General features: G+C 41.8%; 1 protein-coding gene across 4 annotated transcripts in view; it reads left to right on the forward strand.

Moving 5' to 3' along the window:
- Positions 1-20144, forward strand: part of TCTN3 (tectonic family member 3) — a 353194-nt gene that overhangs the window by 158618 nt on the left and 174432 nt on the right. For all 4 annotated transcript variants that reach the window (XM_044086539.1, XM_044086538.1, XM_044086537.1 and 1 more), the window contains exons 6-8: positions 10377-10492; positions 10773-10811; positions 10912-10986. In XM_044086539.1, coding sequence (XP_043942474.1) covers positions 10377-10492; positions 10773-10811; positions 10912-10986 — 230 coding nt within the window. The remainder of the gene's footprint in view (positions 1-10376; positions 10493-10772; positions 10812-10911; positions 10987-20144) is intronic.

A 20144-nucleotide genomic window follows, 5' to 3' on the forward strand; every position in this document is an offset into this window, starting at 1 on the left:
GGGCTCCAGGTCCGACTCTAAACCAGTCACAAGTGGTGTCCCGCAAGGCTCGGTCCTGGGACCCCTACTGTTTGGCATATACTTCTTAGAAGTACAGGCAAACACAGGAGGACTATGGCTAACCAAGTTCGCCAATGACTGCAAACTGGGAGCCATAATTGACTCTCCGGCTGACATGGACATCCTCCAAAAGGGCCTTACTGAGACAGACACCTGGTGTCAAAGTCATGGCCTCAAGCTAAATGCCAATAAAATGCATAGTCATCCCGTTTGGGAAAAACAAAACACCCACGAATTACCACATAGGTGGCAGCCCCCTTAATACAGAAGAAGTAAGAAATCTGGGGACCCAGGTAGATAGTAATCTCTCCTTTGACAATCATATTGCCAAAGTAGTTAGGAAATCCTTCAATGTGGCCCATCTAATTACTTAAAGGGTTTGTATCTCGAAATAAAGAGGTTATAGTGCCTCTCTACTCGTCACTCATCAGACCCATCATAGAGTACAATGCGCCATTTGGGATGTACCTCACGAGACACTTCCAACAGCTGGAAAGACCACAAAAGTACCTCACCAAGAGGATTACTGGCCTCAAACATATGTCCTATGCAGCCCGACTGAAAAAACTCTGGCTGTACTCAGTGGCATATCGCTTACTCAGAGGTGATCTCTGCCTGACTTACAAAGTCATGTCCAACTCAGAATTAATGGACATGCTCCACCTAAAGAAATCCAAGTCACTGCGAGCCACGCGCTGTACTAAGCTAAACCTTGCCACAACAATAATTAGAACATGCTGGAGGGATAGATTCCTGTCACAGAGAATTCCCATGCTTTAGAACAAAATTCCAAACTACATTACGCAGAGCCCCTCACTAACACTCTTCAAGAGAAACCTTGACGAGTGGATGGGTAACAGAAAATACACCCCTGGGATCACTTCATTGGCTCTGTTTGACAGAGGATCAGTTAATTAATCAATGGGGGTGGCGAAAGCCGACACACTCTGGCTAGGCTTATAAATGCCCTCGGGCAGATAGCCTAGTACCTACCTAAGAACCTAGTCCCTCCTAAAGATCAAATGTGTGTTTGGTCAACAGCTGTTTAGTCACTAAGCAGGTGTCCAAGTCAAATAATTCCCGGGGCTGAGGAATATGCCCTTTCCTTGTACTTATGCAGGTTTGTAGCTAGTATATAGAATTAGCGGGGGGGGGGGGGCAAAGCCCCCCACATGGAGATGCAGTGATTTTCTTTTAAATTTTGCATGTGCTGTGGCTGTTTCTCAGTGCATGAATCCCACATTATTGCATTAATATTTTGCTTGTTGACATTGGGTGTATTCGATGTACAGTAAAACTTCCATACATATATATAAAGCGCCTGTTTAAATGTGTGTGTGTGTGTGTGTGTGTGTGTGTATATATATATATATGTGTGTGTGTGTGTGTGTGTGTGTGTGTGTGTGTGTGTATATATATATATATGTAGTCAAATGGTCAAAAGCTTTGTCAACTGCAGATAATTGACAAAACAGCTGATCGCTTTACTGGTGCAAGATCACTTTTATATTGGAAAAATGATTATGCTATTTCACCACTACTTTGCAGTCCCAGAGTTGGAATATTTACATATCTGTGAGTATACAGGAAAGACACACATGTACATAAATATATGTAGATGTGTGTGTGTATGTGTATATGTGTATGTATATATATATATATATATATATATATATATATATATATATAAAACTTCCAAAAAATGCTTCCCGCGCTCAAATACAGTAATCTTTTAATTTTAAACATCAGCAACAGCAGTATGAATTGCTGTTGCTGATGCTGGATATTAAAGGAGTAAAATATTTGTTGAGTGCTGGAAGCATTTTTTAACGTTCTATAGGTACTGTTGGCCTCCATGCACCTGTTTGTTCTCCGTGCAACTTTTTGGATTCTATTTACACATGCATATGCACACACACACAAAGCTGCATCCAAAGCATAATGTAGTAACTATAACCCACTGATCTACACCTATATACAAAGCACAGTAAGTGCAGTGTTGTATGAATGCGTAATATGTGTGTGTGTGTGTGTGTGTTTGTGTTTGTGTGTGTGTGAGAGTTTATATAAAAGGGTGGCACATTGGTACAGTGGGTAGCATTCTCACCTCTGCTTTGATTCTTGGCTGGGGCCTTCTTTGCAAAGTCTGCATGTCCTCCCTGTGTTAGTGTGCATTTTCTCAGGGTGCTCCAGTTTCCTCCCACATTACAAAGACATACAGTAGGTGGACTGACATTCTAAGGTGACCATAGGTGTGAATGTGCATACATTTGTGTGTGGTATGAAAGAACAACTGCATCAGGGCTAGCCACCCGGCAGTGTGAACATTAGCTCTAGATCATTACTGGAAATAAAATGTTATCAAACCTGCAGATGAAGGCGGTAACCTAGTAATTATACTTGGTCAGTTTTACTTATCTTTGTAGGGGTTTATTACAAAAAGGCCATGGATTATTTTAATATTTCTTAGCCTCCTGTGTTTATCCATACATAAGGAACTTGGTGACCTTAAATAAAACAGCAGAGAAGGGCCTGCCAAATTACAACTTTGCAAACATGGTAGTGTTTAAAAAATCCACATACACCCCTTTTATTCCTTGTCAAAACTTTATTAGAATTTGACTTTCTTATCTGGAATATTATATCTAAAGCTGGTGGAACTTTGACTAGAGTTTATTGGTTTGTAAATGTATGTTATGGATTTGCCATTTTACATAATGACCAGTGAATATTATTTTATGGAGACTGAAAATGTTGACTCTCAAAAACATTACTATTTCATTACCATGAAAGTGGAGAATGTGTATATGAGTATTCAGCATGATTTAGACTTGCTTATATCTCTGACTTGGGTTTACAGATTATCTCCCAGTTTTGTGTCATATCTCCAGCTGTTGATTATTTTAGGGATTAAAGAATTCTGTTTAAAAAGTCAGCTTTTTCCTGGTAATGGCAAGTATTAGCTTGCTTGTGTGGCACCTCTGTTGGAGTTAAAATTGAGATATGTCAGGTTATTTAGGGAACATTTTCAACGTAATAAGTGAGATATGACATACATTCTGTTGAGGTAATGTCCTTTTTTATGCACGGTACATAAAATTGCTTGTTTTACTTTTTACTTGTTAAATGATTCTATTTCTGATTTTTTTGACTTCACTGTTCTGTTTTTATGAAATTCAGAAACATACAGTCACCTTTTCGGGTATTACAGTTAAAGTAAAAAAAAAAAATATATATATATATATATATATATATATATATGTATATATATATATATATATATATATATATATATATATTTATATTTATAGAGAGAGATATATAGAGATATACACACACTTATTTCTGAACTATGCAAAAAAAAAATTTGCAACAGAATCATTATTAATTCATGCAGACGGCTGCCAATCCTCACCACTTAATTACATCTCTGTTATATGGGGATTATTTCAAGCTGGAATCTTGTGTACTAATCAAAAATAGTGGATCACCATAACATGGAGTATTAGTGTAGTACTGGGGAAGAAAGGATCTCTTTACCATATCTTGTTAGGAGTTAGCCAATGAAATAGCCATGCTGGTGTTTTAAAATGAAAATATGACTCAGTTGACGCTAATGTCAGTATTTATTTTAGACAGTATTTCACTTGTCAAAAGATGAAGGTTTTCATATTGATCACTGCTGAGGTAGCTTTAACTATGTGCTTTATATCCTGCAAAGTATATAACAGCAAGACAGCTTCCAAAACTTCAGTGCATCTTCCATGCACCCAAACTGTCCAGCACCTCGAACTGAGCTGACTAAAAGTCTGGATATGGAGCCCTTCAGAATGTTACTACCGCCAAAGAGTATGCTCTTCTAAGGCATCTGAGGATCGATGTTCGGCTTGTGCTTTTCTTAGCTGGGCAGATAAGTTCCCTTTGGGGAAAAAATCCTTCCATTTCCTTGTTTTTTACTGATGTTTTATTACTTTGCTCTTCTGAAAATTTATTTTAAATTTAGAAGTGTTGTGTTTTAATGGACTGTCTTGAAACTGTAATGTACTTTTAAATGGAGTACTCATTTTTTCTGTAAGTTTAAAAGTAATGTAACTGATACACTATTTTCTGTGGAGAAATTGTGTTTATGTTATGTTTTTTGGGGTTGCCATAGTGTTTGAAAGTGCTTTTTACTTTGTTTTTTTTTTTCTGTCAAAAAAAGTAACTTTTGTGGACTGGTAGTTTTACTGACATTGCTGCTTGTTTTCCCCAGGACAAGGCCCCATTTTCAGCTTGACCATGGAAAAGAATGTCACTCCCACAGTCAGTCTTTCTTCCAGCCACAAAAAGAAAAAGTTAAGCAAAAAAAGTTCCTGTCACAGCAGGCAAGCAGTTTGCCTCAGAAACAGATGGGTGACTCCTGTGGCCATTTGTTGTACTTCAGACCACTCATCTTTTACCTCAGATCCCTCTGGTGTAGCACCTACAGCCACTATGGACGGGGGGGGGGGGGTTAGCCACATCCTCTGCAGCTTTTGGAGTCCCCTCAGTTGGCAAAGGAGAACCACTCTTGTAAGTCCTGAGAATGGGAACAGGGAAGGCTTCTCTTTATCAGAATGCTGTGCCCATCACCCTGGTAGAAGCTGCTACCATTAGTAACATGGTTGGTCTCATTTTTCCTGTCAAAAAGAAAGAGAAAACCAAGCATTTATCTACTCTTCCTCAAATTTCTTTGGATAAGAGTAGTTTACCGGGACTGGCTCATGGTTTATTTCTAGCTATTGATCCTTCTTGTAAAGTAGTTTCTCGTAAAAGAAAAAGGGATACCTCATTTTCCAAATATTCTGAATCTGAATCTGAACAAGAAGATGCAGGGATGGATTTAGAGTTTTTGTCCTCATGTTTCTGATTTAGACTTAGTGGAGAGTTCATTTTCTGATTCTCCCTGTAGGGCTTTCTCTTTCTTTGAGACTATTGTTAGAATGTCCCAGTGTTTTCAGGGGTAGAACACTGAGTTTTCTCAGTCCCTCAAATAAGACTATGAGCTGTTACAGAAGGATTTTCCAGAACTTGCACCCCTTTCTCCTGTCTCGTCCTGTCTGCTTTAGAAGGTCTGTGTCTCGCTGCCTGCAGTTTTCCTAATAGTCATCCAGTTGTCCCTAAAAAGGCAAATAGAATGTATAAAGTTTGTCAGTCTTTTAAATGTTTATACAGTTTTGCCAAACCTGACCCAACGGCTGTAGTATCAGTTGATATGTCTGCTGCTAAGTTCTTAGTTAATTCCAATCCTACTCTTTTTATAAGGATGGGGAAATTATTGATAGGTATGGGAAAAAAGTATATACTTCTGCATCTTTGAATTTCAGAATTTTAAACTGTCAGACTCCTATATTAAGGTTTATTCTGAAGGTATGAGTAATGCTTTATCTACACTTTCTTCTTGTGAAGAAAAATCTGCTTTAAATAACTCAGTTTCTTCTATTGCACAGGTCACTACTCATTGTTTGCAGTGTGTGTATGGCTCTGTTGATACTTCTTCCAGGGCTATGGCCACTGGTAAGGTTTTAAGTAGGTTTGCTTGGCTTCATTTTCAGAACTTTCAAGATGATGTAAAAATGACATTTTAAATTCTCCTTTGGACAGAGGTTTAGTGTTTGGCCCCTCTGCTGCAGAGGTGGTCAAAAAGTGTGATGAAAGGGGCATGCTTATCTAAGAAATCTTTAAGATTTTTCGGCCCTTCTTTTCCAAATAGTCCAAGGGATTTTCTTTCTCCTCATCCAATTTTGGCAAAAAAAAAAAACAGAATAACTAGCCTCAATAGAATTCAGGTAAACAGATGTTTAAGAAGTGGCAAGGAGGTTCCAAAAAGAAGTTTCAAACCTTCCAAAAACCAAGGGCACTCCAACAAGTCTGAATGACTGTTCAAGTGACCTTATGATTCCCTCCCACCATAGCCCTCTTTCTCTTCTGGGAAGTCTGGATCTCCATTCTTCTCTTTGGCAACAGATTGTTTCAGAAAAACGGGTTCTGAAAATAATTCATCAGAGTTACAGATAGCAGTGGGAGGAAATTCCTCTTTTCCAGGCAGTCATTCCTCATCCTACATATCAGACTGTTTTGTTTCTACCTGTTCATCACATGCTGCCCAAAGGAGTGATAGAACCAGTTCCTCCTTCCCAGGTGGGGAAGGGTTTTTATTTGAGGATGTTCCTAGTCCCAAATAAAGAAAACTCTTGGAGAATAGTTCTGAATCTTTCTTTCCTAAACCTGTTTGTGATAGTGCCCAGATTCCAAATTATGTCACTTCACAATCTGTTGCCTCATCCTACTCTTTCAAGTTTCCTGGTAACACTAGACTTAAAAGATATTTATCATCACATCCCTAGTCATCTAGACTTCAGGCATTTCTTAAGGATTTATGCATCTGGATCACATGATTAGTTATCTGCCTTACCTTTGGACTACTGACTGCACTAAGAGTGTTCACAAAGTGTCTAGCTCCATTTGTAGCTCATTGCAAGCTACAGTGAATCCACATTTTCCATATTTAGATGAGTTGCTTATCTTTGCAGAGTTTTTTTTCAAAGTGTTAGAAATCTCTCTTGGGTGAGAGATTTCTTGCACAAGCTGGGATTCCAAGAGAACATTCAAAAGTCTTTCTTGACTCCCTCACACAGGATTGTGTTCCTGGGATGTCAACTAGACACATCAGGTCAAAGAGCTTTTCTTCCACAGGAAAAAGTAGATTGTTATCTAAATCTGTTTCTAAGGTTTTTCACTCAGACTTCAGTCACTGTAACAGAATACCTTGGGATTTTGGGTCTCATGGCATCTATGATTCACATGATACCCCTGGCAAGACTCCATGAGAAATATACAGTGGTATCTGAAATCTCTTTGATCCCAGCATCAACACCCTTTATCTTTTCAAATCCCAGTGCTGGGATTTGTCAGAAGAGAAATATTTTGCTAGAGATGACAGATATCCTCTTCTTCCTCCCTGCTTCAAAGCAGTCAATCACCACAGACACTTTCAACTTTGCTTGGGGAGCAGTTTCAGGAAGAAGTGCAGGGGGTGTGGAATACCAACGACAGATGCAAGCACATGAATATCAAGGAGATGCTTGCCCTTATAAAGGCACTCAATTCTCTGAAGCATATTTGGTCCCCAGAATCTCTTCAAGTGGTAACAGACAATACCACAGTGATATGGTACATCAGCAAGCAACAGGGAACCAGGTCATACCCCCTTTGCAGACTAGCCATGTTGTAACACACAATGGACTAACCGAAGGAAACACGTAACTAATAAATCCAAATTCCTTCAGAATGCAGGTACCAATAAAGGCTGTCCCTCCACAATGAATGAAACACCAGGGTATAATTTCACTTCTTTATTCCAAAAGACAGTAAGATTTAGCACTTTCATCTCCAAAACAGGAAACTTCATCAGAATCAAAAGGATCTGTTTCCTATACATTTAAATTGTCAGCCAAGCACATTCATTGGTTCAAAATCTTGTCAATCAATTACACAAATAAAATAGTAAAATAAGATAAAATCTTGTACAAAAAACATTTAAAAAATACATACATTGTGAAACAATCCATATTATAGTGAGTATTGGTGTAAAAAATGTGTAACTCACTTCAGTTTAACTGCTCTGTTTAAGGGCTGGTAAAATAGAAATGCATTGAGTCCTGGGACAACACAGGCATCCAGGCATAATTGCCACATCAGTTCCCTAAATTCAAGCCTGGTTTCCCAGTCACCAGCCTTATTATCATGTTTAACACACTCAAGAACCTTGTTTCACAAAAGGAGTGGTTTATCTTGCCTACTGCAACACCTGCTGGGCCTTTTATGTGGGTAAAACTGAGAGAAATCTAAGGTTCAGGATATATGAACATATGTATGACATTAGCCAAAGAAAAAATACGAATGCCCTGTTTAGGCATGTTCTGCAGTGTAGTGGAGCTGATTTTAAATTTTGGGTTCTTGAGTGTGTTAAACATGATGATAGGGGTGGTGACTGGGAAACCAGGCTTGAATTTAGGGAATTGATGTGGCAATTACGCCTGGACACCTGTGTTTTCCCAGGACTCGATCATATTTCTATTGTACCAGCCCTTAAACTGAGAGCAGTTAAACTGAAGTGAGTTGCACATTTTTTGCAACAATACTGACTATAATATGGATTGTTTCACAATGTATGTATTGGTACCTGCATTCTGAAGGACTTTGGATTTATTAGACTAACCATGTTGGCTTGGGAAATAGCTTCACAGCACAATCTCATTGTACAGGCATCCTACATTCTGTCAGAGCAAAACTGTAAGGCAGACAAACTGAGCAAGACCACTGCAGACCATCATGAATGGAAACTAAATCCGGGGGACTTCCAGGATATGATCCATCTGTTAGGTGTTGCTCAAATAGACTTCTTTGCCTCCTCTCTGAACAATCAACTGGAAAAATTCTTTTCCATGACTCCATGCAAAAACGCCTGGAAGACAGATGCCTTTTTTTTTCTTTTGACAAGATTGTACCTGTATGCGTTTCCACCCTTTCCACTAATATCCAGAGTACTTCTGAAGATTCAGAAGGAATCCCCCAAGATCACTGTGGTGACTCCCTTCTGGCTCAGGCAACCATGGTTCTCCCTTCTTTTGGAAATGGCCAGGGGCAGTTACCACAAGCTTCCTCACAGAATGGATCTACTCACACAAGAACAGGGGTGTTTGATACACCCCAACATCAATCATCATCATTTGACTGCCTGGATGATAGGGACTTAATTCCTTTTAGATGCTTGTTTTCTGAGGATGTTCAGCAGATACTAATAAAGGCAATAAGGCCTACTACTAGAAAATCATATATTAACAAATGAAAAACATTTTCTAGTTGGTGCCAACAACATAACCAGCACCCATTCAGGGCTAGTTGTTTTCTAGTTTTACAATATTTGTGTGAGTTACTATCCTATGGCCTTTCTTATTCCTCTGTCAAGGTTCTTTTATTAATCATTTCAGTATGTCTTCCCATGGATCCTCCTCTTTCATTGCATTCTGATTTAATCTAATGTATTGTTTGTACTGATTGGCTGACTGTGTTTTTTAACGAGAGTGTATCTATTGGTATGTGTTTAAGCATTGAGAAAGAACTTTCTTCTGAAGCTTTGCTTTTGTTTCTTTGCTGTATTAAAGTTTTTGTACACTGTGTGAAATGGTGTGTTCCTAGTGTTCTTTTTCCTGTGTTGTGCTACTTCTTACTGGGTTTGTTTTAACCTCGAGATGTGCTTTTGTTTTACTGTTCAAGGAATATCACATGATTTGTAAAACATCTCCTGCACCACCATACTCCCTGCTAATTATATATACTAACTCCGAGATTACACAATCCCTGGGGAAAGACTAACTCCAAGATCACACAATCCCTGGGGAAAGGGAATATTCCCCTACCTAGGGATTGTAGATCTGGCACACTTCTCAGCTATTTGTTTGCGTCGACCAAACAGATGTTGATGTACCTGGTCTTTTAACCCAGTGTCTGCAACCCATTCAAGTATTTTGTATTCATTTTTTTGTTTACAGCTTTAAATACAGTGAAAAAAAATGTTTGAGAAAAGATTTATGTGTGTGTGTGTGTGTGTGTGTGTGTGTGTGTGTGTGTGTATAAAACTAACTAAACAAAGCAGTAACCTCCACCTAAACAAGTAAGCAAAAACAAACAAGCGCATCCACAGTACAGCATCTAATAACATCAAATGAAAAAAAAAACTCAACAGGCAAAACAAACTTCTGTGACAACAGTGCTATACCACACCAACATAAACACTCATACCAGAGTTTTTTGTGGGGTAACAAGCCCTCCTAAACCCACACTACTTTATATATGCCACCTCTGAGATCACACAACAGCAGGGAAAAGGTATAATCTCAATCCCAGTCTTTCACATAATCACCTCACCAGTTCACTGTACATTCTCCTGCATACTGCTACATACGTGCACCATTTACATTGACCATCTCACACTGGCACAAATGAGCAACTGGCTATATGTGCAGTCACTGTTTATAAACTTACACCAACTGTTCAACCAAATGAGTTGTCAAACTTTTCAATAACACACACACACACACACACACACACACACACACACACACACACACACACACACACACACACACACACACACACGTATGTGTTGCATGCTCTGCATTTTATAGTTTGCCATCTGTAATAATTTAATAAATCAGTTACTTATCCACAAGCAAAAGGCGAGGTGGTAATTACTGCATTTAATTATAGTATGAACATTTGTGTTGTTTTTGTAGGATTTCTACAGAGACGCAATATAACATGCTCACGAATTTTCACAAACTTGAATAACCAGTGTGATCTACCATTCCTCAGTGCATCAACCTACTACTCAGGCTTCGTAGTGTTAAAGGTATGTTTTGTATGTTGTTTTTGCATGAGTACTGACATCAGACCCCCGCATCAATCCACTCAACATTCATTATGGCTATACAGGCAAAAAAAAGTCCTTTGTGCTGTGTTTCGGGAACTGGTTCTAAACTCAGCACTGTTATCACGCCTTGCTTGTATGTTTGATTGGGTTGCATTTGGTTTCTACATTATAGAGCCATGCACTGGTGGAAGTTGACAGTGATTAGTAGATGCCAATATGAATAAGTGTAGATGATCTGTTTTTCTTTCTTTTTTTTCAGACCCCAAATTACAGCAATGCCAATCTGAGTGAGATGAAGGTAAAAAAACAGAGTGAAATAAAACAATATGCTGTTGGAAGATTGTGTAGAGATGATATCTGGTTATAACTTGCATCACTGGCTTCATCCTTCTTTACAGGTTAACATAATAAATGGAAACAGAATACTTTCTCCTAGTCTGATCGAGAATAGCTGCAGCAATGTTGTGTCTAAGGTAAATAAAGCGGGCACTTGTTATCTTATTTAATGTGGTTTGTAATGTCTTGTGCTAGCAGTTCTTTTTTTAGTGATTTCAGATTGCAGCACAGAAACTGAAGCTTTGGTAATGTCACTCACTCACATTGAAAGTAGTAAATATACATTGAAAAAATATCTTTATGAGAAAAGATTAATGCTTTTGCATCTTTTGGCCTTCATTCTCCTTGTGACCCTCATACACATAACCTTATTGTCATATTCATTACTCCTAATCCCTCAGTGTCCTGAGACAGTAATATTTTTAAGCACTTCTAATAATCCCTCCACTGCTGACCAGAAAATACTGTTTAGTACCAGTTGTGCTGGACTCTGTGTGATTGCCTGTGCTGCTGTATACCTGTGATTCTAGCTAGAGTGGACGTACATTATTTGATGGGCTTGTGATCACCAGAGTCCCTAACTGTAAATGCTGCCATCCTGAGCATTCCTCCAGGGTGGAGCTCTTGTGACAGTTTACCCTCCACCTCCATAATGGATAACCTGTCATTGTCAAGTCATTCCAGTCTCTCCCTGAGCACGTAGACTGCTAGTTGAACCCAGGTCATCTAGGAAATAGTCAAATCTAAACTCCCCACCATTGCCAGCATGGGAAAGCTTAACTTTCAGATATAATACAGACCTCCTATGTGAAAACTGCTTTTGGTTTGAAGTCCCTTTACTCGTCACCATCGTCCAGATGCACAAATGCTATACAGTTAAAAACAGCTTGTCAGAAAAGTATTAATAAACAAATCTATACTTTTTTCCATTTTAAAATTGAATTGATGTTAGAGCTTTTAGTAGGAAGGAAATCTGTTGATCATCATATTGATTTGTGCTGCAGTAGCCTGAGCTATATGAGTTATATCTTGCCAAGGATATAACAGCTGTCCAGATTCCAGAGCTTTAGGGCACCTTTCCCATGCTCAAACTGTATGGCAGGTCAACCATCAAGCTTTTCATTCCTATCCTGCCTCCAAACAAGAGCATTCCTCTGCGAGCTTTGGAGAATCGATGGTCAGCTTATACTGTTCCATTGCTGGGCAGACAAGTTTCCTTTGGGGAAAATGACTTCCGCATTTATAAATTTGTTCTTTAAATGTACTTTCCTGGTTAGGAATTTATTTTCTTCTAGGAGTTTTTGTTTTAATGGACTATCGCAAAACTCTACTGTACTTTTAAGGGAGAGTGTATTTTTTTCCTGTCATTTTAAAAAAGTTGTTAAAAACAGTTTAAAACTATTGTTCTCTGAAAAAAAATATGTTTATGTTACTTTTGAGGGTTGGCAAAGTGTACTAAAGTGCTTTTGACTGTGTTTTTATTGGGAAAAAGGGACTTTTTAAACTTGAAATTTAACCACCTTGTGCTGCTTGACTTTCCCAGGAAAAGGGGCACCATTTTCATCTTGACCATGGAACAAACTACCAGTTCCATGGTTAGTCCTTCTTTCAGTCATAAAAAGAAAAACTTAAATAAACAGTCTTTGCCACCACAGCAGGCTAGCAATTTGCCTCATCTGCAGGTGGGTGACTCTGCTGTGGCCAAAGCTGGTCCCTCAGACCTCTCTTTTTTTACTCCGGATACCTCTGGTGTAGTACCTACAGAAGCAATGGACCAAGGGTTAGCTACTTCCTCTGCATCTGTTGAGGTCCCTTTAGTGGGCAAGGGAGAGCCACTCTTGACTGTCCTGGGAGAGGGAGCAGGGATGGCTTTCCTTTTTCCTGTTTAGTCAGAATGTTCTGCCCATCCCTGGGAAAGGGGCTGCTGCTGTCACCATTAACATCCTTGCTGGCCCAGTCTAATAATTGAGAAGTATAGGAGAAAAGTGTATGATTCTGCAACTTTGATTTCAGAATTTTGAGTTGTCAGGCACACATATAAAAGTTAATTCTGGCTAATTGTGAAAGCATGAGGAATTTATTGTCAGCAGTTTCTTCTTGTGAGAAAAATTTGCTTTGCTTTACATGGGTTAGTTTCTTCCATTTAACAGCTCTTACCTCATTGTTTATAGTGCGTGTATGACTTAGTTAATACTTCTTCCAGGGCTATGACAACTCATACTTTTTTAAGGAAGTTTGCCTGTCTGCATTCTCAGAACCTCCCAGAAGATGTTTAAAATGAGATTTTAAATGTGATGAGAGGGGTAAACTGATTCAAGGAATCTCTCAAATTGTTCAGACCCCCCCTTTCCAAAATTTCATGGGCTTGTGAACCCCCTTGTCCAATTTTGGCAAGAAACAAAATTATCAGCCTCTGCAAAATGCTGGTAAACAGAAGTTAAAGAAACAGTGGCAAGGAGGGGGGGGGGGTTCAAAAATTTCAGGACCCCCCACAAAACAAAAGACAGAATTACTTTTTAACTCACTACAGCCAGGTGACACCTCCAGGTGTTTCTGCAGTTACATTCTACTGATACCTTTAGACATCAAATATTGCTTGTTTATATTGGCATTAACAATTTCAAAACCATGCTACATACAAAACATTAAAAGATATTATCTTAAAGCTTACACAAGGCAAACACAACTGTGTTGATATTTGACCTTTGTCTCATGTAGGTAAAGAGATGTTAATTGTTGTTTGTATAACATGTATTTATATTGTCATAACTGTCATGTTTTTCTAAATATATTGACAAAAAGTAGCACATGCAGAACTACTTAGCCTCCTATGAAAGCTCTCAGCTAGATGAACAAAATGCTGATAACAGTATGTGTGTAACCTTTGTGCTTGCTGAGATATTGTAAGTTGTTTACAAAATATTACAAATGTGCCAGTGTTTACTGTGGCTTATAAATTCTAGTTTAAAACCTAGAACCTAATGAATACTATCACTATAAAATAGTTTGTCCTGAATAGATTACCATTTGCACTTCTTTAGTAACATTTATTTTTCCAGAGATATGAATGTTTGAAATATGAGGGCATAATTTTATTCTGTCAGAGACCTTAGGCTCATCCCATTGGAAGTTACAGTTCAAACTTCCAGAACTCCATTGGAGGGAATGAGTTAAGGGACTATGTCCATCCTCATACCCTGGCAGTACCTTTTCCCTTCCAGAAAGTTTGAATCTCCATTTCTGTCTTTGGCAATAGATATTTTCAAGCACATGGGATCTGTAGATTGTTCATCAAGTTACAGATGGCAGAAGAAGGAAGTTCCTGCCCTTCAGGGAGTAATTCCTCATCCACCAAACCAGACTCCTTCCTTCAACATATGTTGCCTCAGGGAATAGATTTTATTAAAGGATGTTTTTGATGCCAAAGAAGGAAAATGCCTGGAGACCAGTTCTAGATCTTTCTTTCCTAAACCAGTTTGTGATAGTGCCCAAGTTCAAAATGATGTCACTTCACAACTTGTTACCTCTTCTTACTCTTTTAAGTTTCCTGATAAAACTAGATTCAAAAGATGCTCATCATCACATCCCTATTCATGCAGACTTCAGACGTATCTTAAGGTTTTGTGTCCGGATCACATTATCAGATGTAATGGGATCCTATCTCGCCTACATTCACAACATATGGGTTCGGAGCCAATCCATCGGCTCCGACTCGGCAACTAATACACTAGCACGAAGTCTCTCATTGGCTGGGCTACTCCCTATCCCAGGATGCACTACACCTGCTCCCCCAGATCTCGTTTGCCGCTTAACAAGCTGGACGTGGTCTCGACTTGGCTGGAGCTAAGTGGTTAATTTTACCTTATTGGTCCTTGACCTAGGGAATTTTTGTCCATATAAACCAAACAGCTGTTTTAACAGCTATTTCTTGCTATTTCTGATTGTTTTTTGTTGAGTGCTTGTTTCCAGAAATTGAATTTCTTCAGTCGGGCAAGGCCCGTTTAAGTTAGAGGGCCTTTGCCCTACCTTTGAGTGCTAATTGTTTATTGTTTTATTGTTTTTTATTAACTTTTGGTTAGTTGTTTTTCGGGCAAAGCCCGTTTAAATTAGAGGGCTTTGGGCCGTTTAACTTGTTAAATTTTCGTGAGGTAATCTTTCACCAGTACTCGCGCCAGTGTGTCTCGCGCTTTTCAGTTGGCGCTTTTTGTAGTATTTCCTTAGAGTTTGTACTTGTTGTGGCCTGTATCATGTCTAAGGAACAAAAGTCAGGTTTTAAAAAATGCACCCGGTGCAAATATAAAATGTCCATTACAGACAGTCATTCTGTATGTGTTTATTGTTTGGGGCCGAAACATCTGCAAGAGACTTGTAGCGTCTGTCATGCGTTCTCATCTAGAGTTCTTCAAGAACGCAAGAACAAATTAATATTGAAAGGGCTTATCAAGCCTTCTTTTGAGGAAGCCTTAGATCTTCCTGTTGCTTCCAAAGAAAAGATCGTCGGCTCCGACAAGTCCGTCGGAGCCGACTTCTAAAAAGACTAAATTGACCTCTTCTTCCTCGGCTCCACTGACTTCGGGGCCGAGGGTCGAAGGGTCTGCCTCGATACCTCCTACATCGGCTCCATTGCTTTCGGAGCCGCAGGTTGGAGTATCGAGAGGTGAATCACCTCCATCGGTTCCAATGGCTTCGGAGCCGGTGGAAGTGTGCAGCTCAGACTCTTCCCCCTCGGCTCCGGAGAAGGCTCCGTCAGTGCCGATGGTGGTCCATGCTGTGGTGGAGTCGGCGCCGATAGTATTGGAGCCATTTCGGAGCCGGTCCCCTTCTCTCTCGGAGCCGAGAGGAAAGTCTTCTCGATTGTCTACCTCCTCTAAATCATCGAGACTTTCAGATTCGGACCTGGATAGGGTTTTACAGAGGCTATTCCAATCTCCAGTGTTTACTAAATTGGTCTCGGCTCCAGCACAGTTAGCGTCGGAGCCGATCCCCCCTCCAACACATTCGATTCCTCCTCCAACCTCCTTGGAGCTGTTGGAGTCGGTGGTGGTGGAGCAAAGCGGAGCCATACGGTTGGAGCAGAGACCCCTTCGAGGTCTCTCGGCTCCAACTGTGCTTCCTACCCTGTCCTCCGGTTCAGGGTTTGGTACTGCGACCTCCTCAGCCGGGCCCGAGGGGAATACTTTGGGATTGGGTGCTTCGGTGCCTAGTCTTCCTCTCGGAGCATCGGCTGCTGGAATTCCCAGTGCCATCGTGGCCTCTAGACCAGTGACCTCCTTGGATTCTGGAGGTCCGGCCTTTGAGGCCATGAGGAGCGCGCTGGCCATGCCTTTGCTGGTTCAGCAAGATTCTACCTCACCGTCCCTAGATTTGGAGACTGGTGCCTCTGTTGTGTTGCAGCCCCCCGGCAGCGGGGCCCCAGGGCCTGAGGATACCCCCATCGGGGGTTCCCTTCTTCCGGGTGGTCCGTCCGAAACTGCTTCGGACGAACCCCCACGGAAGAAATTGTGTAAGAGGAAGCACGTAGACTCCCAAGATGAGTCTGTTACATCGGATACTGACCTCGATGACGCAGAAGGGTCCCCCAAATCATCTTCTGATGATATCTCTTTCTCAGATATCTTGGAGATTCTGAAACAGAGAGGTGACTGGCAAGCCAAAACCCCTTCAGCTGAGGAGTCAGTCTTCCTCAAGGCCTTTGGGGCCCAGCCTTCCGCCTCCTGGGTGTCTCCGCCCTTCGATGAACTCCTTGATTTGGTTTCTCGAAGGGCGTGGGAACACCCTGATTCTGTGGAACCGGTGCCTGCGAGGCCTAATAAATTTTTATCAGCCCCCCCCCAGAAGGAGTTTCTCACAAAGGGTGTGCCTGTAGATGCTTTGGTGGTGGCTTCTGCCACACAGCAGAACGTGGCAGAGGCTTCAACGTCTATTCATCCTCCTAATAAGGATTCTAGGAGCATGGATAGGTACGGGAAGCGTACCCTCTCTTCAGCAGCCTTTGCCTTACGGTCGCTGAATTACTTATGTCATTTTACGAGGCTCCAAAGGGATCTTCTCAAAGAGCTAAATGACTCTCTTGTTGATAACCTACCTGAGGCGCTGGCCCCGACTGTTGGCGCACAGATGACTACCCTCTTTTCTATTGTTAACTCGTCCATGAGGCTCATTTCATATGCAGCCGAAGGGGCGAGTAGAGCAGCGGGAACAGGCGTTGCCCTCAGGAGACAAGCCTGGTTACGCTTGTGTTCATTCGCGGAGGCCTTCAAGTCTTCCTTCGCCGGCCCTTTGATGGGTCATCTTTGTTTGGACCCAAGGTGAAGGACACACTAACTCGGTGCGAGCAGGAGGGCAAGACTTTGACTGCCGTTGGGGCCCGATTTTCCGCTCCTTCTAGGCCTTACCCCAAGGCTGGGAGAGGAGGGAAAATGTGGTTTAAAAAATCTCAGAAGTCTTTCCCTACTCCACCCAGTGATTCCCCCTCCAGAGGCAGGGGGGGGGGGGATTTTGGAAGACGCCGCCCCAGTGGTGGCAGAGGCCCCCGTAACTCTGGAGACCGCGATTCCTTTCGTGGTTCTTCATACAACCAGCGTTCCTGAGTTGTTGCCCGACTGTGCATCTCCGGAGCCAGTCGGGGGTCGCTTTGCGGCACACCCACAAGCTTGGGAATCCATAACAAGCGATCAGTGGGTGCTGCGCATTATTACCGGAGGATATATCATCCCTTTCAACAAACCCCCCCCTTCTTTAAGGGAAATCCCGGACGTACCACCCAGTCAGCGGGATCAGGCAGCATTAGAGGTTTCAAAGCTGCTAGAAAAAGAGCCATCCAGCCTGTCCCCATCGACCAGATCGGATCAGGAACTTACTCAAAATTATTTTTGGTACCAAAAAAGACAGGGGACTTCAGGCCCATTTTGGACCTCAGTTCATTGAATCGTTTCGTAAAGAAGTCCAAATTCCGAATGGTCACTCTTCAATCTATTCTTCCTTTGCTGGAAAAAGATGCATGGATGTGCTCCATAGATCTCCAGGACGCTTACTATCAAACATTCCCATAGCTCAAGAGTCCAGGAGACATTTACGCTTCCGCCTCGGAGTCAGTCATTTCCAATTCCGAGCACTGCCCTTTGGTCTCACCACAGCCCCCAGGGTGTTCACCAAGTGTCTGGCAGTGGTAACTGCTCACCTGAAAAGTCTGGGATTCCAGGTGTTTCCTTATCTAGACGACTGGCTCCTTACTGCCACCTCCGAGCATCTACTACTCCAAGCGCTCAGAGCCACGTTCACCTTGGGCCGTTTCTTGGGGATCACATTCAATTTGCAAAAATCTGTACTACAGCCATCTCAGCGTATTACCTTCATAGGCGCAGACTTAGACACAAAAAGAATGCGCGCCTTTTTACCGGCAGCAAGAATTCAGGTCTTACAAGATCAAGTCAAATCCTGTCTTCCCCTACAAAGAGCCCCGGCCCATCGGATCCTACAACTGTTGGGCTCGATGGCGTCGACCATACTTTTAGTTCCCTTGGCCAGACTTCACATGCGAATTTTACAATGGCTACTGTCGGTTCAATGGTCTTATCAGGAACTTCCCTTGAACCACTTAATCATAATCACGGAAAGTTGCCGTCGAGATCTGCATTGGTGGCTCCTCCAATCAAATCTCGACCAGGGGCGACCCTTTATACCTCAACGTCCGTTGCCACTGTGACTACGGATGCCTCCCAGGTAGGGTGGGGGGGTCATTACCTGGACAGGTCGGTCCAAGGCACATGGCAGATCCAGGAAACGCATTTGCATATCAATGTCCTGGAGATGAGAGCGGTACTATTGGTACTCCAAGCTCTCCATCACGCTCTCCCACAGGGCCCGATTACTATCCTATCCGACAACATGTCGGTGGTGTGGTACATAAACAAGCAAGGTGGAACCAGGTCTTACCCACTATGCAGAGAAGCCATGAGACTTTGGCACTGGGCGGTAGCTACCAACCGCTTTCTAATGGCAACGCACATACCGGGCAAGTTCAATGTCATCGCGGACAGATTAAGCAGGACCATTCTTTTACCCCACGAGTGGTCCCTCAACCAGGGTATAGCTGCGAAAATCTTCGACAGATGGGGTCTTCCTTGCTGCGACCTGTTTGCCAGCCCTCACAATGCGAAATGCAGAGATTTCTTCACACTGTTTCCTTCTCAGGGACAGATTCCCAGGGACGCTCTGACTCACATTTGGCCTCCCGGTCTTCTCTACGCCTTCCCTCCGTTCCCCCTCCTACCGAGGGTGATACAGAAGGCCATTTACTCGGAGAGCGAGATGATTTTGATTGCCCCGCACTGGCCTCGTCAAGTTTGGTTTCCTTTCCTACAGAGGCATGCGATAGAAGGTCCATGGTTTCTGGATCCGGTGCTAGACCTGTTGACTCATCAGTCAGGATGGCTTTATCCGTCTCTCAGGTCCCTGAAGTTGGCAGCATGGTTACTCCACTTCCATCCTTAGTCCGAGACAATGCTCTTTCGCCGGACGTGGTCCACATACTGTCTTCTTCTCATAAACCTTCCACCATCAACTTTATTCCAGTAAATGGAAAAGGTTTGCCTTCTGGGCTCAAGAACGGGGTATAGATCCTCTCACTGCACCAGTATCGGAGGTTCTGAATTTTCTGGCCTCCCTTTTTCAGTCGGGCTCTTCAGTTTCTACCATTAAGGTTCAGTTAGCGGCGATCTCTAATTTTCATGCCTCATTTGAACCTTCATTGATGTCTCACAAACTTTGTAAGGCTTTCCTTAAAGGGGCTTGGCTCCTTAGGCCTCCTTTATCTCATCCTGTCCCTCCTTGGGATTTGAATATGGTTCTTGCTGCCCTAACTGCCCGTCCTTTCGAACCAGCTGCTACTTGTGATTTAAAATTTCTGTCTTGGAAAATGGCCTTTTTAGTAGCCATAACATCTGCTAGGCGAGTTTCAGAACTTCAAGCTCTTTGTTCTGATCCTCCCTATTTGATTTTTCACAAGCATAGAGTTTCATTGAAATTAAACCCTGCATTTATACCAAAAGTGTCCTCCTCTTTCTGTATGCAGCAAACTATAGAACTCCCTGTCTTTTTCCCAGAATTCTCTAATAACGCAGAATATACTTTGCATCAATTGGACGTACATAGACAACTGCGTTTTTATTTGAATAGAACCGCTCAAACGCGGAAATCAAATCAACTGTTTGTTTCCTTTGCAGTGAACAAATTGGGTCAACCAGTAACAAAAACCTCCATATCTAAATGGATTAAAGATTGTATCATTTTATTT

The sequence above is a fragment of the Protopterus annectens genome, chromosome 10.part0 (genome assembly GCF_019279795.1).
Source record: "Protopterus annectens isolate FY-2018-M chromosome 10.part0, PAN1.0, whole genome shotgun sequence".
NCBI lineage: Eukaryota > Metazoa > Chordata > Ceratodontiformes > Protopteridae > Protopterus > Protopterus annectens.